The sequence below is a fragment of the Canis lupus genome, chromosome 21, assembly GCF_011100685.1.
Source record: "Canis lupus familiaris isolate Mischka breed German Shepherd chromosome 21, alternate assembly UU_Cfam_GSD_1.0, whole genome shotgun sequence".
Classification (NCBI taxonomy): domain Eukaryota; kingdom Metazoa; phylum Chordata; class Mammalia; order Carnivora; family Canidae; genus Canis; species Canis lupus.
The window spans coordinates 23,398,057-23,422,766 of record NC_049242.1 but is presented as its reverse complement, the minus strand read 5'-3'; the positions used below and the strand labels follow the sequence as shown (position 1 = coordinate 23,422,766).

The window sequence follows — 24,710 nt, the reverse complement described above, 5'->3', positions numbered from 1 at the left end:
TGCCTGTGTCTCTGCCTCTCTCTGTGTGTCTCTCATGAATAAATAAATAAAATCTTAAAGAAAAAAAAGAAACCAAGGCACAAGGCAGCCCAGGTGGCTCCGCGGTTTAGCACCGCTTTCAACCCAAAGCCTGATCCTGGAGACCCAGGATCGAGTCCCACATCGAGCCCCCTGCGTGGAGCCTGCTTCTCCCTCTGCCTGTGTCTCTGCCTCTCTATCTCTCTGTGTCTCTCATGAATAAACAAAATAAAATCTTAAAAAAAGAAAGAAAGAAAGAAACTAAGGCACATAAATGTGAGTGATTTGCTCAAGGTCACACTAAGGGACCAAATTGGGCTTAGAACCCAGAGCCCATGTGCTTATACCATAAACAAGCAAGATCCTTCTTAGGAGGGAAATAAACAGAGTGAAGAGCGATGGGGAAGGATGTGTTTGACCAGGGTAGTCAGGCAGACCCCTCTGAGAAGAGGCTTACCCTGGAAGGATGGGAAGCTCTGAAAGATCTATCAGTCCAAGCAGAAGAAGCAGCAGGTGCAAAGGTGCTGAGACTGAATATTCAAATACCAGATGGGAGGTCAGTTCTGGCCAATGTCCATAGCCTCTCCTCACCTGCCTAGCTCCATTTCATCCTTCAAAATTCAGTGGAAGTGATTCCTCCTCTAAGAGGCCTGCCTTATTCCCCACCTCACCCACCCCAGCTAAACATGATGACCCCCCCCCCCACCCAGTGCTCTCATGGCATGCCATGAGTACATGTTAGTCCCATTTCCAGTATCCCTCAACAACAATTCCAAACCTTTGTGGTCATGCCTTATGCTCCTGTGAATCTGTGAGCTCCTTAAAGGGATTATCTTATTTATCTTTGTGTCTTCAGAGTCCAGAATAAACTCTAGCAAATGGCACGTGCCCAGTAAGTATTGTCTGCAGTCTGCGATATAAATTGTTTACTTTCTTTTTTTAAAAGATTTTATTTATTCATTTATGAGAGACACACAGAGAGAGAGAGAGAGAAGCAGAGACATAGGCAGAGGGAGAAGCACACTCCATGCAGGAAGCCCGATGTGGGACTCGACCCCAGGACTCCAGAATCACACCCTGAGCCAAAAGCAGATGCTCAATCGCTGAGCCACCCTGGCGTACCAATTGTTTACTTTCTTTTTTCCTTTTTTGCTTTTTCTTTTTTATTGAGATACATATTTGCAAAAATTCACTCTTTGGGCTTACAGTTGATTTTGAAAAGCAAGATACAGAATAGTTCCATCATTGCCAAAATCCCTCCTGTGGTACCTTTATAGCCAACTCTCAACTCTCCCTCAATCCCAGCCCCTGGCAACTAGTTTTCTGTGCCCATAGTTTTGCCTCTTCCAGATGTCATATAAATAGAATCATACATATTTGTCCTTTTAAGTCTGTCTTCTTTTACTTAGCATAATGTATTTAAGATTCATGTTGTTGTAGGTATCACTAGTTTGTTCATTTTTATTGCAGAGTAGAATTCCATCATATGGCAGTGTAATAGTTCATCCATTCACTCTAGTTGAAGAATATTTGGGTTGTTTGCAGGTGTTTTTTTAAAGATTTTATTTATCGGAGAGAGAGAGAGCACAAGCAGGGGGAAGAACAGAGGGAGAGGGAGAAACAGACTCCCCACTGAGCAAGGAGCCCGACGTGGGGCTCGATCCCAAGACTCCAGGATCATGACCTAAGCAGAAGGCTAATGCTTAACTGAGCCACCCAGATGTCCCACCAGTTTTTTACAATAAAGCCATTATTAGTGTTTACATACAGGTTTTTGTGAGAACATAACTTTTCATTTCTTTGGGGGAATAGAACATCTAAGTCATAGGTAAGTATGTTTAAATTTATAAGAAACTGCCAGACTGTTTTCCAAAGTGTCCGTACAATTTGTATTCCCACCAGCAGTGTATTAGTGTTCCAGTCTCCACATCCTCACCAGCACTATTTATTGGAAAGACAATGATTAAGGCCACCATCAATTGGCAGTACATAATGCAGGTCTCTTTCTGCATTTCTTTACCTCTCCATATAAATTTTAGAATCAGCTTGTCTATATCGGCAAAAAAAAAAAAAAAATCTTGCAGGGATCCTGATTTGGATTGGAGAGAATTCTATCTTAACAAGTGTTGAATCTTCCAATCCATGAACATGGTAAATGTCTCAATTTTTTTAGGTCTTCTTTGATTTCTTTCATCGATATTTTGTGCTTTAGAGATGTGCATAGAGATTATGCACATATTTTGTTATATTTATACCTAAGTATTTGCATTTTTGTGTTGTTGTAAATGGTGTTATCTTTTTATTTGGTGTTATTTTTTATTTGGGTCTGTCTTCATTTCAATATGATGTTACTATTCATAAGTACAATTGATTTTTGTGTATTGATCATGTATCTTGCAACCTATATAGACTCATTCATTAGTTCTAGTACCTTTTCAGGGTAGATTTCTTGGGATTTTTCTATGTAAATAATCATGTTGTCTGTGAATAGAGACCATTTTCTTTCTTTCTTTACAATCACTAGGACTTTTATATCTTTTTCTTGCCTCATTATACTGGCTAGGACTTTTAGTAGGATGTTAAATAGGAGGGGTGGGAACAGTCATCCTGGTCTTGTTCCCAATCTTAGAAGAAAATGATTCACCACTACCATACCATTTCACCATTTAGTATGTGTTAACTGTAGTTTTTTTTTTTTTTTGTAGATGCCCAATATTAGATTAAGAAAGAAAGTTCACTAAGGCTTTGGGTTTTTTTTTCTTTTTAATCAAGAATAAATATTGAATTTTGTCAAATGCTACTTCTGAATCTATTGAAATAATTTAGCAGCATCCCATAAATTTACCTATTTTTGTTTTCATTTTTATTTAATTCAGAATATTTTATAATTTTCTACATGGTTTTCTTTTTGATTTATGTATGAGGTTGCTTAATTTCCAAGTACATAGGAGCAGCCTGGGTGGCTCAGTGGTTTAGCGCCGCCTTCAGCCCAGGGCCTGATCCTGGAGACCCGGGATTGAGTCCCATGTCGGGCTCCCTGCATGGAGCCTGCTTCTCCCTCTGCCTGTGTCTGTGTCTCTTTCTGTGTGTCTCTCATGAATGAATAAATTAATAAATAAAATATTTTTTAAAATTTCCAAGTACATACATTTTCCAGATACTTTTCTATTATTAATTTCTAGTTGAATTGTTATGGTCTGAAAACATATTTTTTATTATTTAAATTCTTTTAAATTTGTTAAGGCATTTTTTAGGCCCAGAAAATGGTCTTTCTTGGTGAATCTTCCATGTGTACTTGAAAATAATGCACATTTTATTGTTTTGAGGTGAAATATTTTATTAATATCAATTAAGTCAAGTTAATTGATAATGTTCAGGTCTTCTATATCCTTACTAATTTTCTGTCTTCTTGCTCTACTGATCACTGAGAGAGGAGTGTTGTGGATTTGTATATTTCTCTGTTCAGTTCTATCAGATTTTGCTTCAAAAACAAATACTTCCCCCACATTTATGGTCCGTTTAGACATCAGGGCACTCCTCAATTGTGGTATCCAGGCCAATGTGATTATTTTTATTTTTTGGATGAAAAGATTGAGGAAGAGCTGGTGATTTGTCTGTTTGGTCTCAGATCTAATCTTTTGACCTTCTGCTCTGTATTGCAGGGCACCAACCCTTGCAAACCACATTTCCCAAGATTCCTTGAAAAATGGCTTTTAATTAGATTCTGCTAAGGGTAGGCATAGGCATGAAGTCAGGGGGCAAAGGGGAGGGCAGGAAGAGAGGAGAAACCAGTGTTTCTACCACTCTCTGCTTTGGGTAGCATCGCCAGCAACAGATGTGTTTCTCCTGTGGTCTGAATTCCTCAGATACCCTCTTCCTCTGTGTTGCTAGTTCCTCAGCTTGGTAACTCCTCTCCCTGTCCTTCCACCCTACAGGTGGTAGTGGTTTCTGGTTGCACCTAATCTCTGGGTTGCCTCACATCCCACTTCCCCTTTTAACTCTTGCAACATTATAACCAGCTTCATCAATAAAATCCCTGATATTGAAATATGAGCATAGGCCATTTCTCTGAACCCAGACTGACACAGACCACGCAGGAAGGCAGAATGAAAGCCCTAGCTGATGTCTCCTAATTCAGATGTCAGTGTCTTCCCACTACCTTCTGTGGCCTAAAGGGAGCATCAGAGGAAAGAGACCACCTTCTGGTCAACCAGGAGGGCAATGCTTTGATCTAAGTTACACATTATTTTAAAGGAATGTAAAAAAATTATTTTTCATACATAATCAATTTTCTAGAAAAGTCATCTTACATTCATTGGAATGTCCCTTTTGTTAATACAGAATATTATCATTTAGAACTTTGAATCTTCCTCACATATATCCCCACTCCTTCCATGTGTTTTTTTGGAACAGGCAGTGCGTAAATTATGGAAAAGTGAAGTGACTTCAGGGAGACCCAGCAGAGCAGGAGATGAGAACTGAATAAGACCAGGGGCTGGGACTGGGGCAGGATTCTGGCTGAAGTGGTTGGTGGTGCCAAAGAGAAGATAGGATGGCTTTACCTGAGGAGCAAACCAGGGGTCATGGGATCCAGTGATGCCTGAGAGGTCTGGCGACTTCTCCAAGGCCAGAAGACTGGTAAATGGCAGAGGGAGGAAGAGAAAGCTCTTTGGCAGTTTCCAGAAGGGGGTGCAGGAACCAGGTCGGAGTTGGGGCCAGGGAGAAGGAAGAAAACACCTGACCCATCCACAGGTCCTGCCCAACATTCCAAGGCAGTAGGGAGAGGATTTGCTGATCTATGTCTTGCCGTGAGCTAATGAGACAGAAATGATTGCACATCCAGCATCTGTCACAAAAGACCTTTAATGGTCTCCTATTTATGGTTCTCTTGTTCATTTGTCCTGTTAGAGTTGAATAAACTGTAATAACTTATCTGACATAATAAGGAATGCCACAGGTACAACAGATAAACCTGGCAGGTGGCCCAGGAAAGAGGGTGTCACAAAATAATCACTTAACAGAAGGGCTACGGACCTGGAGACCTGTCCCAGACACCTGTCACTCCCTGCGTCCAGGATCCATAGTCACTGTGCCAAGCTGAATGCTGGCTCCCATTGGGTAGCAAGAGACCGGTCTCCCATAGCATCTGTGTGGCTAGACCTTAACTCTGAGCAGAGATGCCCCAGGAAGATGGCACCTCCCGTACTCATTCTCCCAAGTACTTGCTGATCTACCGTGCAGGCCATGTCTACACCCCAAGTTTGTGTGACTCCCACTTCATTCATCATTCATGTATGATACCACCTATCATACTTCCCATGACCTCCCCTTGCAGTAACCTGTGAGGTGAGCAGGGCCTGGCACAAGCCCCATCTTACACATGGGGAAATTGAGTTCAGTGGAGGTTCCCAGGGGCATACTCAGACTGCACTTAGGACTCTTTCTCCCATGCCACATAGTCTGCTGTGCCCTGAGCCTCGTATTTCCACCTAGAATGCCCTCAGTGGGAGGAGGCCAAGCAGGATCCCCTGTCAAAGGCTAGTCCAGGTCTCCCCAATGTGCCACCCCTTGGTCAGCTCTTGTGGGGAACTCGTGCAGAGGGGCAAGTTGGCAGAGAATGCGGGAGACTGTGAGTGGGAGACCGTAGCATCTCTTCAGGCACCTTTCTGTTGCCCCCAAACTTGCTTGTCCACTGATGTGGGAATAGAATCCTATTAGAATTGCTCAAAGGAAACTTTCCACTTAAAAGTCTCTAGAGGGACTATGTCCTTATGGAGGGACCTCTGGCATAAAGTCCTCCCTCAACATTTCTTTTGGAAAAACCCAGACGTCCATCCATCTGGCTACACGTAAAGAAGAACCTGAGTCTAGTTTCTCCTTCTCCCATGTGTCCCTTAGGCCTGGGCCAGGGGAGTGGGGTGCAGACACAAGCTGTGGGGTAGGGGCTGGGCCTATTTCCTTGTTCCACAGTCCCCTACACTGCATGGGCTGATATCAAGGCAAGACCCATCCTCACTGAGCACCAGGCCCTTGCCCAAATCAAAACCCAGGCCAGAGCTTCAGGGTGGGTATGTCGCAAAACCATCGTGTTTGTGTGTGTGTGTGTGTGTGTGTGTGTGTGTGTGTAAGCAAGTGCTTGGGCCTGGGTTGCAACCCAAGTTCCAATACAAAGACACTTTGTATTGGAATGCTAGAGCCATTCCAACATGAAAAGCAAGAAGAGAACCTGTGCTTGCTGGTTGAAGATCAAACCTCAGAATGGTGGTTTGATGAAGCTTTTCTTCCAAAGTTTGAAGGTGTAACCTCAATAGGCAAGACAGATGAAAGCAGAGTTGTCCTGGTGGAAGTGGGGTTGGGGGAGAGCTGGAGACCTCGCCTTTGCCTCCACCCCCATCTTCCCACTTTAGCAGCCCCTGGTGAAGCTCTGTGAAACCCAGGAGTTCCACAGCACCTGGTTTGAAAACCACTATATCAGAGTGTCTGTAGGTCATGGGTCCTGAGGACCTGTGCTTTGACTCCCCTTTCAGAGTGAAGAGTTGGAGGAGATTGCTGGGGGACAGAGGTGCCCCTCCTTCGATGGGCCTCTCTTTGAAGCCACAGTGCAGGAACTCTGCAGGGGAGTGGAAGAGGTGGGGATCCTGCCCCACAGGTAGGCCATCTCAGTCCTGGAGGGAGGACAGAAGCAGTAGACCTGCCTGGACAAAGATGGCAAGATGCCATCAAACTGCTCGATGCAGGCTTATGCATGTAGGTCAAGATAGAGTGTGTTTTGGTCCTTGTCGACTTTAAAAAGAAAAACAGAAGAGATATAGGCCTATGCCTGTAAGACCCTATAATAGTTCAAGATTGGGGCCAATGCCTTCCTCTGGGATGGGTGAAGAATGTCCCGTCCCCAGTCACTGGTAGGAGAAGCTGTCTTTGTGGGACACTGGAACCACTGGGGAACGGGTCAGCAGGGTAAGGGGCCTGGGTTTTCCCTGGGCCCAAATGCCTCCCAAGTGTCATCAAGGTGTATTGGTAGCTGTGATGGAGGAGGCCTTCCACTATAAAGGGCAATTTCTATTCCACCTCACCCTTGGGGTTCTTTGATGGAATAGTGGTTTGGCCCTCCCTGGGCCTGGAGGCTAGTGGCTCTCCCTAATCTGGGATCAGAGCCAAGGCTTCCTGGCCTCTGTGGGATCAAAAAACTGGGAGATGGGAGTGGCACCAGGACTGGGAGGGTCCAGGATGCCCACCAGCCCAATCCCTGGCAATCTCCATGGCTTGTCTCTCTGTCATGATTGCTGGGACCACTCTCTGTGGGTAAGGCATTCCTGAATAGTGTCTGCATTTTTCTCTCAGCTGTGTCACCAAACCCAAACTGACTGCATCTCCTTCTGGTTGACATCTGCCTAAGAGAGAAGGGGGCAAGAGATGAAGACTGGTGGGAGGAGGACTCAGCCCGCAGTGATCTTCCTGTGTGACCCTGGGCTACTGCCCTGCAGTGGTAGGACCACAGTCTGTGCAGCCATCTGCAGCTTACAGAGCTGACTTTCATCTCATCTGGGCTTCAAGCGCCTTGAGTCAGGTGGAGAAGGGATTACTGTCCCATTTTATAGTTAGGGAAATTGAGCCCAAGAGGTTGAGTGACTTGCTCAAGGCTACTCAGCTGGTTGGTGACAACTAGACCGGAGGCAGTGTGGACTTCCAGGCCAGCATGCTTTTCACGGCACCACGTGGGAACCAGCTTTTCAGCAATGAGCCGAGCTAAAACCAGCCCCCAGTGTGCCCACTCTCACCCTCTGTGCTTTGAGGCTGAGACAGCCCATGGAGTCCAACTGAATAATTCAGTTCTTCTCTTCATGGGGCCTAACCCTTCTCATGGGTGAAATGCTGAGAAAGTCCAGCCGGCCTCTGCCTGTAGGTTTTCACCCTGGACCATGCTCTTCCTTCCTGCCCAGACTGCTCTCTATATGCCACCTACATGGCCCACTGGAAGGTACCAGTGTGGTCAGCACAGAGCCAAAACTATGGGCTGGTGCCTGGGGCCCAGTGGGGCTCCTTCACCCCCAATCTCACTCCAAGGTCTCACCTGACTCTAGACAGGCTGACTCCAGTCCTTCTATCCAGGGACCCTGCATAGAAGGACTTGGTCATAGTTGTGGGCTGCAGGCAGAGTGGGGTCTGGAACCAATCAAAAGCTCTGAAAGATGCTCTGGGTCCTTCTCCCAGGAAGAGGCCCAAGGAAACACTCCAGCTTGTGTTGCACTGGCTAGGGTAAGTGGGGCTAAACTCCAGCCCGTGCACCATTCACAAAGCTGTGCATTCCAACATGGGCCGGTCCACCTGGAAGGTGCACTGCTTCTAACTCACATCAAGGCACTATATGGACTAGCAGCAGCCAAGGAGCCCTGAATGCAGTGGCCCCCATGACTTCCCCCTATAACTTTCACCTGACCATGAGCTTCCTGAGGTCAAGGGCTGCCCTTCTGCAGCCCTGGGCCCCAAAGGTAAAAGTCTAGGTGGGGCTCTAATACTTCCTGCAGGTGGAGAAATTTCAGCCAAACACTGGGACAAACCCAGAAGGGTGAGTGTGATATTGAGGTGAAGAAGCTTAAGAAAACAGGCTGACAAATCTATCACGTGCATGGGTGAGGCATGAAGGAAGGGATGGAAGGGAGTGATCACCTCAAATCCTAAAGGGTCTCATCCCAGCCTCAAAGGTTCCAGAGGAAGCCACTGGAGAGCAGTGCTCGGCATGTGCTGTTCCAGCCCTTTGTCAACTCTTCAGCCATCCGATGAGGTGTAACTGCAAGCAAGCTCTGGTAGGGGCTGGATGCCTGGGGCACCCAGAGCTGGCCAGGATAATATATGGCTGCCCCAAGCTGCCTTGGGCCTGACATGGGGTAGGGCTCCCTAGAATCGAGTTTTCATGAGATTCAGGAGGGGAAGGGCTGGGGTGCAGTGCCAGGCTTGTGAACTGGGTATTCTCACCATGGATAATGGTGACACTGCCCACCCCGGGAGGGGCTGGACTGAAGAGGGCTGAGTCCCAACTTGCATAATAAAATTTTGTTGTCTTCTTTATCAGGCAAGTATGGGACAGAGATAAATGGGAGCAGAGATGGAGGAAAGACCCCCACCCCCACCCTGCTAAGCAATATATTCACTTGGGTATAAGGTAAACCTCAGGGAGTCTGCATCCACAGGGAGCTGTGAGGTACCCAAGGGCCCTGTCAAAGCAAATGCAAGCTTGGTCTTCTAGAATATTCAGGCCCTAGGGCCAAATAGCTCATGCTAGCTATGGCCACAGCTTGACATCAGAGGACCTTCCAGGGGCCCAAGAAGGGCCTGGGAAGGGGTGGGCTAGGAGCTCCCCATGGCCCTGCTACCTCTGGGGCCCAATAAATCACCCCTGGAAGCAGACAGACCATTGTCAATGGTCTGTATCTGGCTCTACCAGTCATACCAGAAACTTTGAGGTTTACATATTCTTGGAGGCCAGAGCTGGGAGGTCCCTTTGTGATCATCTGGTCAAACCCTTTGGTCTTCTAGGTGAAGAACTGAGGCCCAGAAGGAGAAAGGAACTTGTCCAAGGTCACACAGTAAGTGGGTGTCAAAGGCCAAACAAGAACAAATACCTTTTATCAATTTCTACCTCATCATCTGCCTGCCTTATTGCCTAAAAATGCCCCAGGTCCCAATCAAGCAACACCAGTTAATGGGTACTGGGTATCCATGGCACTGGGAGCTACTGGTGGTGGGTGGCGGGGGGATGGACGGTGTGTGGGGGAATCAACTCCCCAAGGAAATGAAGGGTTCCTGGATACCCAGCAGCCCCCTTCCTTTTAGGTGAGGGATATCAATGGACCATGCTGCCTCCTGGGGGAGGAGGCCCTGACTGTGGGCATGGTGGCCTCGAGCACTCTCTCCCAGCCTGCAGGGCCAGCCCAGCCCAGCTGTGGAAAACTGCAAGGGGAGGTAGTAGGATATGGGTGTCCCCAGCCCCATCTGGACCTCCAGCCTTACTTCCCATGGGATCACTGTTTGCTCTTACATCTGCAAAGGAGAGAAGAGCAGATCCTCACCTTCTTGCCCCTAACCCCAGCTTTCAGAGCCACCTTTCCGGAAACCTCCTCAGGAGTGTGGACTCACTATGCCACCAGGTAGTGCTTTGTGAAGACCCCTCCCTTGTCTCTCTATGCATGTGTACAGATAGGACACACACAGAAGCTACAAGGTAGCTAGGACGTTCCATCCTGATAGTACTGAATTAGACGGGCTAGTTCACACAGCTTGCCTTAGACTGGGTAACTGCTGGTAAGAATGGCAGTCCAGTAGCTTTTCTCTACTCCTGAGGTCCGTGAACCTTCACCAATGTCACTGGCAGACACAGAGGGACACAGGATGGGGACAGAGGGGTGGAAGGGGAGAGGCGTTTGGTAGATCCAAATGCCAAAAAGGTATTGAGACCCTATCCACAGGTGTGCCCCTCCTAGCCAGAAGAGGGTAGCCCTTGGCACGGTCATCTTTTAGCTGCCAGAGATGCGCCAGCCACCTGGGACCGTGGCCATCTCCTCACATGTCTTGAGATCTCTGCCCCACCCTCCCCATTCTGCTCCCCATCCCAAGTCAAATCCCAAGGCCAAAGCCAGGATGGCCTTTCTGGAGTCAGCAGGAAAAGGGGGGAGGCCTGGAGGGGTGACCCATGAGAGGGGTGAGAGGGTTGAAGGTGGCCCATGTGGCCCTGACAGCACGGTGATGGGCCAATCCTGAGGCCGGAGGTTCACCACCGTAACCCGGGAGACCATTGGGCCCCCTGGTAGAAACTAGAAGAACAAGGGGAGAGGGAACGAGGACAGGAAGAAGACGAGTAAGCATCCTAGTGCATGAGAGCGGCCGTGGAGCTGCCCAGAGGGAGGGCAGGCCCCAGTCTATCTGTCGTTGAGCTGTGGTGAGCCAGTACCATCCTCCTCTTCCTCCTTGTCGTCCTTCACGCCTTTCAGCCTCTGGCGGGCAAAGTCCTCAAACACAATGTCGTCATCGCTGGTGGGAAAGACAAGGAAAATGGGGTGTGTTTGCAAGGCAGGGAGAGTAGGCCTCTCCAGAAGGTCAGATAGGACTTAGAGGCTGGCCCCTGGGGTTGACCTTGGGCAGAAAGGCCTGCCAGGCTGGCACATCAGTGACCAACGGACCGGTTGCGTCTGGACTCCAGCTAGTTGTGGAAATACCAGAGGGATGCATGAGTTTGACTTTCATGCCTAAGGGCTGGCAAGTGACCCAGTTCTTAAGGATTTGGGGGTGGAGGAGATATCAAATGGGGCTGGAGGCCAGTGTGGCCAGGCTGGGAACAGAGGAAGAATTTGTGCCTGCTGTAAGAGGCCAGGCCACCAATAGTTTCATAGCCTATTCTGAATCCTGTAGAAGAGGCCCAAGAAACCCTACCACCCACCCAAAGAACTACCCTCAGGGAGCACAGGAAGGCTTGGGCTCATCTTAGTGGGAGAGAAAACCATGAAATGTCCTTTCTCCAGGGAGCGGTCAGCTCATACTCTATCCTGAAGGATGTTGGATAGGAGGGGGCCTGGGGGTAGCAAATCTAAATAGTGAGGCAGAGGAAGGGTGGGTGAGGAAAGGGGGTGCCTGAATGGGGTTTCAGGACTCAGGACTGCTTCTAAGAACAGTGAGTTCTGTTCTATCACATAACATGTATGCTTAGGCCCACCCAAGCCCCAGCCCCACAGAATTCAGCCAGCCACATGAGGGGTCCTCACGGCATGACTTGAGATCCCCATATCCCAAATTTCTCCTGGGGGACAAGGAAAGGGTGGATTTGGAGCTGCAGAGAGAAAGCTGCTTGGTTCTGGAGGTGGTTCATGATGTCGGCCTAGGTCCTCCAGCCTCTGGCAACTGTCCGGTGAGGCAATGGCCTTTGACGGCAGGGAAATCCGGATCAGTCCTCAGGAGTCAGAAGCAGCAAGAGCCCCCAGAACCATCCCCACCCCCACAGCCTGATTCCACTGGCTGGGCGCGGGCAGCGCAGGAGAGCCCAGCCCAGGGCCCGAACCAAACCAGCCCTGTGAGAGCCGAGCAGGCGCTGTGGATGGACGAACGGACTGACGGACGGACGTGCAAGGACGAGGGAGGAAGACAGACCCCGCCAAGGCAGGAGGAAGAGGAACAGGCACGGAGGGTCCTTCAAATCACATGCAGGCAAGCAGGTTGCTGAAGAGGCGAGCAGAGGCAGCTCTCAGCAGACCGGGTTAGACCAGCTGTTCCTCAGGGGTTAATAAGTATATATGCAAATGACCCCGTCGCCCCGCCCACCGCCCCAGGCACCCCACCCCCAAGCCCCAGACCTCTGCAGGCAGGGTTTGGCTTACTTTGTGTCAAGTTCTATGAGATTGGTATCTACTGGAGCCTCGTTCTCTGGAACTAAACACAGGGTGGGCAGACGGCCACGTGTTAGTGGGGCATGGGGGCAGGTGGGCACTGGCCCCCACCCTAGGGTAACCAGGCTAAGATGGGGGGCCCTAAGTGGGGAAGAAGGGTTGGTCCCTGGTCTCGAAAACACCCTCAAACCATCCCGTCCAGGGAAGGTCCAAGGAACCCCCGCCCCCGCCCCGGGGTGGGGGTGGGGGGCCCTAGCAGCTCCAGAAGAACAGAAAAACCTCTGGACCCTGCTCCTTTGGCATGTCTCCTGCATGACTTAGATTCTTTTCTTAAATACATGACTTTCATTTAGTGTTAAGACAACTGTTTTGTTTTGTTTTTTTCTTCACATTTCACCTCTCCGAACTTTGGGTATGTTTTAGAATCAATGGCATTCCATTGTTTAATTGTGAGAACACTTTTCCTTCTTTGTAGTACATACTATAGAGTTGTCTCTTTCAACTCAAACAGTCTTAGACATAAGGAAATGTGGCCAATCTGGTATCACTTGAAAGAATCATTAAGGTGTGTCCAGGGGCCATCTTATCTGTGCAGCTCCTTTCCCTATGCCTGGATGCAAGACAAGAGCTCCAAGTATGGCCAGTGAGCCCCCTCCACTCCCAACTTCCATCCCCAAGGAGGAAGGAGTCAGACCTCTCTATCTTTGGGGGGAGTCAGATGCAAACAGAAGAGTGTGGGCTTCACAAAAGATCCTGGGGAGCTGAGGAAAAAGGGTGACCCTGGGCTGATGGCTAACCCAGAGTGAGATGGGGTGATGGGGAGAGACAGCAGCTGGTGGAGAATGGGGTGGGCAATTCGGAAACTCCCACTTCAGTGACCCACAGATCCTGCCTACCTTCACGATGTGGAGGTTCCTCTTTGGGCTTGGGGTGCATTAGGGTGAAGGGCAGTTCCACAGCCACGTCACTGAAACAAAGACCCAGACCCGTTAAGCCTCTAGCTCAGTCTCAGGCTAGAAAACGCAATGCCCCATCAGTTTGAGGACTGGGGTTTTATGGTCAGAGGAGCGAGCTCTCAGTGGAGGCAGGAAATCTGGACTGAGGCTCCAGTTCTGCCACTGTCGGAACCTTACTCTCTCTAGGCGTGAATTAGAAGACCTTTCCTGCTGGCTCCAAAAAGAAATGGAAATCTCCCTTTTCCTGATTAGGATCCCTGGATTCTCATGAGTGGAGAGGAGGCCTAGGGGTGGGAAAAGGATTGCCTAGGGCAGTGTGTCCTTTGGTCCCTCAGTGGCTCCAGAGGTGCCCTGGGACTCTGCAAGCCTCAAATTGTCACAGCCAGTCCAGCCCTCCCTAACACTGCCCTTCCCAACCTCCTGTCTGGAACACGTCCCTCCCTCCTCCCCCCTCCTCAGTCCCACCTTCTAACATCTCCTTGAGGCTCTTCTAAAGTGCTCCAGGGGCCTTAGCCCCCTGCCACCTGGATGATGCACTGCTGAGGTTAGTTTAATTAAGTTCAAGTTATATGGGCCTGGGCCCCAGGGCTCTCTACACTGTGCATTAAGCCTTCCTTGAAGCCCTGTAGGGATGGAGGGTCGGGTGATGGGGAATAGGAGAGGTGCTGACGCCACCAGGTGCTTCTGACCGGGACTTCCCTCCCCTTGGCCCTGAGGAGCAAAATAATAACAGGAGCAGACACATGGTGCAGACTCTGTGCTAAGGATTATTACAGAGTAGCTCATTTAATCTCCACAACAATCCCATTATACCAAATGTACAGATAAGGAAACTGAGGCACAGGAGGAGAAATATATTACATAAGGTCACAGAACTTTTTTTTCAAGGCCACATAACTATTAATGGAAACTGAAAGATGGGATTCTTTTCTTTCCCTTTTTTTTGGAAGTGAGAGATAGGATTCTGACTCCATAAGTCACATCCTCAGCCACGGAGTGATAACAGCTCTGAATTGAGGAGGTGATTCCTACCCATCCTCTGCTCTCTACTCCTCCAGAAGCAGCTATGCAAGCTCCTCCTCTCAGCTTGGGGTGTTGTCACCTAGGAGGCCCTGCCGACTGCAAGCACCTTCCGGCACAGCCTCATTTTACTGGCATTGCTGCCCAGGGCCCCGCTGGCAGGGAGGAAGGGAGAAGGGAACAGAGCAGGCAGGGGCAGAAGCTGTGCGACCAGAAAGGTCCATTCTCAGGCCCAGCACTGTTGGGTTGGGGGTGGGGGGTACTTTGACATCTTCAAGTCTCCTACTGAGCTCATCTGGAAAACAGGAGAAAACAACGCTTACCTTCTTAGAACCACTAGAACTTCTTGGAGATGAGGTAGATAAAAGGTTTGATTGAACTGTGAAATTTGCACCTGCCAGAATCAATCATTACTTCCCCTCAATAGGGACAAGGAAGATCCATAGGCTACTGAAATGATCTGGCTTTTTTTTCTTTTTGCTTCCTAAGGGGATTGCTTTTTCAGGTTCACTTGGAAAGGTGAGCTAACAGAATGGAAGAGTGAGCATGCCAGCCTTCATGAAAGCCATACGGAATATGGACGGAAGATCTGGACATTAACCTTCCAACGGGCCATGAGTGATGAAGGGCAGGGGGTAGGCCTGAGTCCTCCCTGGAACCTCAGCATGTAGCACAAGGCTAGGCACAAATCTGGGTTCAGGAAATCTTTATTGGATTATACTGAACTGAACTAAATTGAATTAATTTCACCTCTCCAAATAGACTGATTTTTGGGGATGAACAATACTGCCATCTTGTGACAGGAGGAGGCAAAACACCACTGCATGTGCGGCACAAGCCTTTTTTGGAATGTGCCTGGATCTAGCTGGCTACAAGGAGTCTTGTCTACGGGAGCACATCTCCACAGGACCTCTCCTTAGCAACACATGGCCAGCAGTTAATTTTCATTAGTGTACAAGTTTGGAAGCCATGAAGCCAGCATTTCTCCAAAACATTAGACTTTGAGGGGGGGGGGACTATCCCCCTCCCCCCCACGCTCAATGAAGCTGACTTTGCTGTTGGCAAAGGTTCCTGTCACTTGCGTGGGATGAAAAAAACAGGGCAAGGTTTTTTAAAGGAAACACTGGGGACACCTGGGTGGCTCAGTGGTTGAGTGTCTGACTTTGGTCAGGTTGTCCTCCCAGGGTCCTGAGATCGAGTCCCCCATCAGGCTCCTCGCGGGGAGACTGCTTCTCCCTCTGCCTCTCTCTGTGTCTCTCATGAATAAATATGTAAAATCTTAAAAAAAAAATAATAAAGGAGAAACTGCACCTCCCTCATGATTTTGGAGAGGATACTAGTCCCAGCACATGCCTGAGCCTGGCAATCAAAAGTGACTGCTGGGACGCCTGGGTGGCTCAGTGGTTGAGAGTCTGCCTTAGGCTCAGGGCATGATCCCAGGGTCCAGGGATCGAGTCCTGTGTTGTGCTCCCTGCAGAGAACCTGCTTCTCCCTCTGCCTGTGTCTCTGCCTCTCTCTGTGTATGTCTCACAAATAAATTAAAAAATAATAATAAATAAAATAAATAAATAAATAAATAAATAAATAAATAAATAAATAAATAAATCAAATCTTAAAAAAAAAAAAGTGACTGCTAAGATTCTTTCCAACCCAGTGCCCTACAGTTCTGGACAGTCAGTGAGCCCAGTGGTCTCTGGACCCTCCGGGAAGGTGGATGAATCAGGTTGAAGGCAGGGACTTTACCTGGATGCAAGGTCTCCCAACAGGCTGGGTGGGTCAGAGGAGGCGGGAGAGGTGGTCAGGAGAGAGTTCAGAAAGGAAGAAAACAGAAAGCAGGTTCATTCACCACCTTGCTGCCTGCACAGGTAGGGGACACCCTGAGATGCACTCCCACCCACCACTGCATGGCTGTGACCTCTCATTCAGAGATATACAGAAATGGCATTAGTCTTGCCTGAGGGACTGAAATGCAGGCCCTGTTCAGCCAAAACCCCTCACAGGAGGCCGTGCTGAGACCCCAGGATCCTCCTCTGCAAAGGAAACATGAAAACCAACCCCTGTGCTTCCTGCCCCCAGTGGAGGTGGGGGGGGGGGGCAGGGGTCCTCTCTGATGACCCGAGAAATCAATTTGGAATTCACCGAGGATTCCTCAAGGAAGAGCCTGAGGCAGACTGGGGGCCCTGCAGACTCACAGGACATGAGATTTGGGGTTTGCAATTCTGAGACATCCTTATAGTATGTGGTATTAGCTACTGCCACCTACACAAGGCATTATTCTAATGTCTAATATTATTAGCTTGCAAACCTTTTCATAGCAATTTATGAATCAGACAAAAAGCCCTGTGACAAATTAGAGATCCTCATTCTAGGTTTATAAGAACATACAGGCCCGACCTGTGGGGAAAAGTTGTTCTATTAGAGCCTCCACCTTCGGGGGTGGAGCAGAGACTGTGCTCCAGGGCAAAGAATAAGTCCGGTTCACTGCAGTGACTCCAGCACCCAGCCTACGACCTGATGTTAAGGGAGGAGATTTCAGGAAATGTTTGGAAAACAGTTTGGGCCTCTACTTCCCCATCTGTAAAATGGGAGAGTCAGAACACTCCCAATCCACCTCTGGGATTCTGAGCCCCTTTAGCCATTTCCTCAGCAGATCAGCATGGGCATGAGCAGGGGTGGGTACTGTGCCCCAAGATGCAATGAGGGGAAAGAACCATTTGGAGACCCCACAGCATAGACTCTGAGGAAGCGTCCCCCACCCCCTCAACAACCCCATGGGCCCAGAAAGGGATAGGAAAGAGGAGGAGGGGGAGGAGTAAAAGAGAAACATGGAAAGAGGGCAGAGGAGGAGGAAAGGAGCATGAAGGAAGAAGACGGAACCGGAAGTCTTCAAGCTTGGTTTACCCTCTTGGTGGATGCAGCTAAAAGGTCCAGCAAACAGGTAGACTGGGGCAGTGGGCTGCGGGTGGTCTGGGACACCCCTTCTGCACTTAGGAGTCTTGAGCTGGGCTAGAACACTCACCCGCCCCGAGATACCACCAGCTTCACTTTCACTTTGTAGGAAACAATGATGCCCAGGATCTCCCGGTTGGCTCCTTCCCTCAACCTGCAAGGTAACAGAGGGAAGGTTCATGGACGATCGCTGGGTGGAAGAGACATGGCAGGGGTTGGGTGCAGTGGGGGCGGTAGCCAACCGTCCCTCTCCTTGGCCACTCTGCCACCAGGTGCAAACAGAACCCAGTATATGAGAAAGGTAGGCTTTGCCCTGAGTGGGTGGGAACTGGAGCCCTGGGTCCCATGTCCAGCTGTCAAACTCCCTCTCTGTGCACACCTGATAGCTCCCTTCCTCCCTGGGCCTGAGTCCCAGCAGCATGGTGAGGGCTGGGCTCTTTCTACCCCTGGTTGGATGGACTCTGCTTCTTTTTTTTTTTTTTTTTTATTTATTTATGATAGTCACAGAGAGAGAGAGAGAGAGAGAGAGAGAGAGAGAGGCAGAGACACAGGCAGAGGGAGAAGCAGGCTCCATGCACTGGGAGCCTGATGTGGGATTCGATCCTGGGTCTCCAGGATCGCGCCCTGGGCCAAAGGCAGGCGCCAAACCGCTGCGCCACCTAGGGATCCCTGGACTCTGCTTCTTTTGCTGCCCAGCAATCTGTGTGGCACAAAGGGCCAGACAGCGGGTTCAGGGAGGGAGAGGGAGGTTGGCAAGGCAGAGGAGGAGGTATTGGGGAAGACATGCAGGAGGTAGCCCCTCCACCAAGTCTTGAAGACAGGATTTGAGCCAGGGTGGAAGAAGAGGGCAAAGGCTTGGAGGCAAGTGGTCAGCATGTCCATGTGGACAACTGTGCGTCTGGAGCAGAGGATCCATGTTGGAAGTCAGGGGTAGGGTGTTGCAGAGGCAGGCCAAAGCCCCACTGGAGGGCCAGGCCTCAATGGCCAGGGTAAGGCGAGTTCCCCACATGCCAGGCCTCCACCAGAGCAGGGTAGCCTCAGAGTCAGTGATGACCGTGAGGCAGGAGTGATCATACGGCCCAGGGATCCCTGCCTTTGAGGGGCACACTGACATCTGGTCTAGCCCTGCTCACTGTCCACATCTCCCCAGACGCCCCACTCCGACTCCTGATTCATCCTCTTGTGCTGGAGTCACTCCTTTCCTTCCAGCCTTGCTCTGTCTCAGGGACGCACCCCGTCTGATTGAAGACACGAGGTCAGGAGCTGCTGCCTTCTGCAAGAAGCCTCTCCAGGTTGCCCTCCCCTGGGCAAGCCAGCAGAGCCCAGTACTTACAAAGGAAGCAGGGTCTAGGGGCCCGTCTTGCTCTCTGTGTCACCCCTAGATAGGGGTGGGAGTAAGAGGACAATTCAAGCTCCTAAGATGGATCAGGGACAACGCCTGGGGAGAGGGTAACCATACCATGTGCTGGCACTAGTGGGAAAAAGGAAAGGTGGGTGTGGGCCCCCTGGAGTCAGGGGGTGGGGCAAGCAGGTCCTCACAAGGTGCTGGAGGCCAGGTTCGTGTCTTCATGCTTGAGCTTCCCGTCCAGGGCGAGGCCCCGCTTCTCTCGGTTGTTGGCCAGGAAGGGCGTCAGGGTGTAGACCTTGCAGAATGTTGAACTGGGCGCCACTGTGTCACTGGGAAGAAGGGAGGCAGGTGTGGACACAGCCCCCAGGGCCAACCCCCAGCCATCACCCCCAGCCCAGTCAGAACATATCAAAGACCATATAGTAACATTTAAAACATGTTTTTAACTTTCCAAAATACATTGCCATTAAAAAAAAATACATTGCCATTATATGTAAAGAAACACACACATACGTGAAAAATTATATGAAATGCACTTGCCTCCCCAGAGGAGGCAGGGCCAGGAAAAAAAACCAAAAACCACACAGATGTGTCTTCCAATGAGAGTAACTACTTCCTTTAGGTAAGAAAAGATGTTTCATCTGAGATCTCTTGCCTTAGCCGCTAACAAACTTGAGACAAAATTCCATGCTCAACCAGAGTAGCTGTCCTCAAGCCTAGATTTTTAAAATGTAATTATTCTCTACCCTCCCACATACAACCCCTTTTACCTAGTAAGTTGGATTATTCTCTTATCAGACAAGAAATACTGTGTACCTAGTACCTTGCCCTCTTTGTCTTGGCTGTTAGGAAGCTCAGAGCAAAGTATGTCCTTCAACCTAGGTTTCTGGTACAGTGTAATTACAACCCCAGTTCCCTTTGATTCATTAGGTCTCATTTGGTCATTCTAGTTTTAATGGGTCTGTCCCTTGACTGTGGCATGTATTTTCTTGTAGCTAAACCAAGCAGGTGTTTTCTTAAAAGGCTATTTGGGATGATCTACTCTGAGCGACAAGGAAGTCTGAGATCCAGCCTTCTGTCAGGTGGAAAAGAACCATCTGCATCTGTAACTACAGCCAGGGCTTCTCATTTCCCCACCCACACATCCAAGGATGGGCTTGTGCTCACTTACTCAGCCTCTTCCATGGCCACAGGGCACTTGTACTGGGCTGTGTTAAAAAGGCAGATGTCCGCATACTGGCGCACTGAGAGGGAGAGGGAGACAAGGTGGTGTGAGCCAGGACTGCAGCTCCCGGGCATCCCAGGCTCCCTTGAGTTGGGGATGTTCAGCCCCAAGAATGGCCAGAGTGCACTGGGAGATTGTTCAAGAGACCACCCTCATCTTCCACACAAAGGGTAGCCCGAACACACCTGTTCCCTTCCATCACCAAAGGTCTCCCTCAGGGACAGCTTTGCCCAGAACCCAGGGAACTTAGAGGGTAGGTGACTTAAACAGTAAACTCATTACCTGGCCAATGAGTAGCCTGTGTTACTAGCCTCAAAAGCCTTTCCCTTTGGCCTAGAGTAGGCCCTGGGCTTTCCTGCGGGCCAATAGTTATCTACAAGGCTGTTAACAAGGGGAGAACCTTCAGCCACCCCCAACCCTTGGGAGAGTTCCCTCTTGCTGGCCCCATGGGGTGGCCTTCCACCCGGGGTACCCGAGATCTTGATCTTCTTCACTGTCTTGTTGGTGTTGTTGGTGACGTGGACATTAACGCTGATGGGTTCTCCATGGTAATAGATCTGGGAGGCAGAAGAAGAGAGAAGGGTTGGACCAGAGGATACTAAAGCTCCAGAAAGATGGAGGGAGAAGAGGCCCCATCATATATCCTAGGGTTCCCCAGACTTTGGCCACTCTGACGTTGGCCTCAAGTTCATCAGCCACTTCCCACTGATGCTAAGTCACTGGGCATGTTAGACCAGTTCTTTGTCAGGATTTTGAAAGATAATTGAATGAGGAGGTGATATTCCTGGGCTCTAGTCTGGACTTGGTGACCAGAAATAATGAGAACACTAATTATAATAATGATAAAGAGGATGAACACGGTGTGACCTTGGACAGGTTGGCTAAGCCTCGGCTTCCCCCCATCTGGAGGACTTGGACTAGGTGATGTATCAAGTCCCTGCTGGCTTGGGATGCCAGGAATTCTAGACACAGGAGGGCCTAGAAGAAGCAGGAGAGAGAGGTGGGGAAAGACGGGCCTGCTCACCAAGGGAACTGGCTCTGAATCCTTACTGAAGGACCTCAACTCAAATCTGTGGCCAACACTTGCCCTCAGCTATCCACAGAGAGAGAGAGAGAGAGAGAGAGAGGCAGTGCCCACACATTAAGAGGGGGACGGGGTGCAGGAAGACGGCCGAGACTCAGGTCCCTTCAGGAGGCACGCTGACTTCTTTTTTTTTTTTTAATTTTATTTATTTATGATAGTCACAGAGAGAGAGAGAGAGAGAGAGAGAGAGAGAGGCAGAGAGGAGGCACGCTGACTTCTAAAGTCGATTGTATCCCTCAGGCTCATGCCCCACTCTGCCATTCCTTTAGGCCCCCAGAGGCTTCCCCACAGCCCCCTAAGGGATGTCTCAGATTCCCTGAACCCTGTGGTCTTAGGACTGGGGGCAGAAGCTCTTACCTACCCCAGGAGCCCTGGTGACCATGAGAGAACTGGGATGAGATGTCCCAGCCCCAGGAGAACAGCCCCCACCCCCTGCCAAGTCCAAGCCTCCTACCTCCTTATCCAGGGAAGCTTCTAGATGCAAGGGCTTGTCCGACATGAGGAACTGCCTGGTGGTCTCAGCTGTGGGCTGGGGGCCAGGCCTCTCCGGGGCATACTGAACCTTCCTGATCACCAGGCGCACAGAATTCCTAATGGAGATGGGCAGAGCAAAAGATAGCCAGAGTCACCTGCCTCCATCCTCCTTCCTCATAACCCTCCCTTTCCTCCTCAGGAGACTGCCATGGCTCCCCCGGCGTTACAATCCAGACCAAACTGCAGAGGTGGACACAGAGGCCTTGTCACCACCTGGCCCCACTCCATCCTCCCCCATTGTGTACACAGCCACCCCCACTTCCTCACTATCATCCTCAGTGGTTCATCTCGTCCTGTCTCTGCAGCTTTGCTTACACCGGACCCCCGCCTGCAATACTCTCCTCCTGCTTCTACCCTCATTTATTTCCTTCTTCAGGACCCAGCTAAATACCTCCTCTTCCAGGAAACCTTCCTGGATCAGCTCACTTGATCTTGTCCCGGTCTTAACTCCCACACCAGCGGAGCTGAACCACCCCATGGCAGTCCCTCATGTGGATCTGTGCCTTGGCAGCCAGCAGGATGGCGAGAAAGGAACTATGTTTCACTTCCCACATCCCTTACTTTACTTAATAGTGTAAGCTCCTTAAGGAGCAAAATTTTTATCTCAATTGTTCACTGCTGTGTTTTCAACATCTATGACAGTGCCTGCCATATAACAAATGCCTTCCAAATATCTATTAAATCAAAATCTGCAGAGGGACCCCATGAAAAGGTGGGGGCTCAGAGAGGTGACGGGGTTCAGTGAGGGGGTGTGGATTCAATCAGGGGGATGTAGGCCAGTGACAAGGATGGGGACCCAGTGAATAGATGGAGGCCCAGAGATGAGATGGGACTCAGTGAAAGGGACAGGGGCTTAGGGAAGAAACGAGGATACAAGGATTGGGAGGGGATGGGATCTGGTGAGGCAGTGCCTGCGATGTGCTGGGTGTGCCAGCATCCCCATTTCTCACCTGCACCCCCTAGAACTGGACAGCCAGGCTGAAGGTCTGAGCTTGCCCCTTACTAACTATATGCCCTTGAGAAAATTCACCCCTGGATCTCAGTTTCCTCATCTGTAAAATGGCAACAGTAGCAACACCTACCTCCCAGGGTTGCTGAGAGGATTAAATTAGTTCCTACATGTTCACCACCCTGAATAGTGTCTGGTCCTTAATAGGCCCTTCATAAACGATAGCTGCTATATCATTATCAGTAGTATCTCTGATGTGGACTTAAAATGTCACACTGGCATAGGGTGAAGGCAGTGGCCCTCAGTGTCGTTCCTCTTCCTTGCTCCGGTCAGGCCCCCTTCAAAAACCCACGAACCCCTATCTTTCCCCTGGTCTCAGGTCTGAAGAAGAAAAGGAAGACAGAGAAGCCAGGGAGAAGGGTCCCATCTCCCCACACCTTGGAGTTGCCTGGGCTGGAGATGGAGATGCTCAATACGCTCTTCAGCCGCCAGGTGGCAAACTCAGCCCACTCCCTAAGAAGCCGCAGTGCCCTCCCTCAGCCACCCTCAGCCAGGCTCGGTAGGAATGCGGGCGGCTGCCTGGGGAGGCAGGGTGCATCAGAGTGGGGGGCTGAGGCCAGCCTCGCCTCCTCGCCAGAAGACAGGGCAGGGCCTGCCTTGAGGAGGAACAGGCACGAGAGCAGGGCTGGGCAGTCTATCTCAGAAGTCAGGTCCAGCTGTTTCCAGCTGCCAGTCTGGACTGTCTGCCCAGGGCTGTGCCTCTCTAGAGAACACTACCTCTTCTGACACGTGGGCTGACCCATCCCACACCCCACTGCCGCCCCCACTACCACCTGCTGCTGATGGCTTCCCAGGAGAAGTAGGAAGTAGGGGTTCAGGGTGGCTGGAAAAAACTCTTGCTCACTCTTTAAAATGATCCAAATTTTGTGTTTCTTTCCAAAATAAAATAAAAACATGCAGTCTCATGGGGCAAGACTTGAAGCAGGGTGATGGAGGAGGCAGGTTCAGCATTGTAAAGGGAGAAATCCTGAGGCCTGAGGCCTGAGCCCTAAGCCCCAGACAGTTGAGCCACTTTCTCCAGGAACCCCTCCAGGACTTGCCAGCCTTCCAGAGGGCCCTTCTTGGAGTTTCTGGGGCTGGAATATGCGGCCCCTCCTCACACACTTCCAGGTATTGTTACTTATCTCTTCTCTGACTTTGCTGGTCTTGTCTCTCTCCCTCTGCCAGTAGGCAGCCCACACCCAGCGGAAGCTGTGCCCTTCTCACCGCTTGTGGATCTTTTCCTCCAGGTTCTCGGCACAGAAGGCTTTGACCTCGTAGTCCACACCACAGGCCTGAGGAGAAGGGGCTGCTGACCACAGGGTCCCGACAGCACAGCCATCCCACCCTCTTATTTTACAAACCAGGACCCTGGAGGGGAATAGCAAACTTCACAGGCCAACCGCCCCTCAGCCTGATTCAGGACCCTGTGATCGGCCTCAGCCCCAGTGCTGTGCTGCACCCCAACCCCACCTGGCCTTCCCACAGAGCTCCCCTAGCTCCCCCAACACTGGGTGTCCCAAACTGCCCTAACTGGGCTCCACCCTGCAGACACCTGCCTGGTCTGGGCAGCTGTCCTCATTAAGGCAGCCACTCGGCAATAACAATGGGGGTGCTCAGCAGTCCTAGGAGGGGAGCACAGACTATGTGCAGACCCAACAGTGCTCTGGTGGCTCACTCCACCCTCTAAACTGCAGGAGGAGGCATAGCCTCTCATCTCCATTTTGCAGGTGAAGACAAGGGGGCTCAGAGATCTGGGGCCTGTGACACTAGTAGTGTCACTTCTCTTGGAGCCTCCATTTCTCCACTTGTGAGACCACAGTGAATGGACCCCCATGCAAGGTTGTGAGGCCAAGAGGTAGTCCAGAGAACATTTTGGTTCTGCTGCAGCCAACAGTAAGCCCAGGAGAGACTGCATGTAATGGAATGCGGGGGTGAGGATGACACCCTATCTGCCTGCTGCCCTGTATGAAAAGAGCCGGCTTATCTGAGGCAGTGTTGAAGTGGCTTCCACACAGGGAGGCTTCCACACAGAGTTCCGATGCCTCTCAGAAAGCCAGGGCCCTGGGGATACAAATGTCCTTTACCCGGAGAGAGGCTTCCAGAGACGTGACCCACCTTCCCCGTGTCTTCAGGCCCTGGCTGCAATGTCACAGAGCACGGGAGGTTTGGAGGGATCTGTTAAGAGGACAGACAGGTCTCCTGTCACATTGACCA

General features: G+C 50.3%; 1 protein-coding gene across 7 annotated transcripts in view; it reads right to left on the bottom strand.

Annotated features, from left to right (window-relative positions):
- Positions 1-4,862: 4,862 nt before the first annotated feature.
- ARRB1 (arrestin beta 1) overlaps positions 4,863-24,710 on the bottom strand; it is a 77,324-nt gene continuing 57,476 nt past the window's right edge. For 4 of the 7 annotated variants that reach the window (XM_038568610.1, XM_038568609.1, XM_038568613.1 and 1 more), the window contains 11 exons: positions 24,612-24,671; positions 23,721-23,788; positions 21,426-21,561; positions 20,360-20,444; positions 19,834-19,906; positions 18,854-18,991; positions 17,385-17,468; positions 16,109-16,132; positions 13,286-13,356; positions 12,381-12,432; positions 4,863-11,043 (listed from right to left, as the gene is read on the bottom strand). In XM_038568610.1, the coding sequence (XP_038424538.1) occupies positions 10,932-11,043; positions 12,381-12,432; positions 13,286-13,356; positions 16,109-16,132; positions 17,385-17,468; positions 18,854-18,991; positions 19,834-19,906; positions 20,360-20,444; positions 21,426-21,561; positions 23,721-23,788; positions 24,612-24,671 (903 nt within the window). In that variant the 3' untranslated portion in view covers positions 4,863-10,931. Of the gene's footprint in view, positions 11,044-11,690; positions 12,223-12,380; positions 12,433-13,285; positions 13,357-16,108; positions 16,133-17,384; positions 17,469-18,853; positions 18,992-19,833; positions 19,907-20,359; positions 20,445-21,425; positions 21,562-23,720; positions 23,789-24,611; positions 24,672-24,710 lie in introns of those variants that run through there. The other 3 variants (XM_038568614.1, XM_038568612.1, XM_038568615.1) reach the window with 3 other exon arrangements.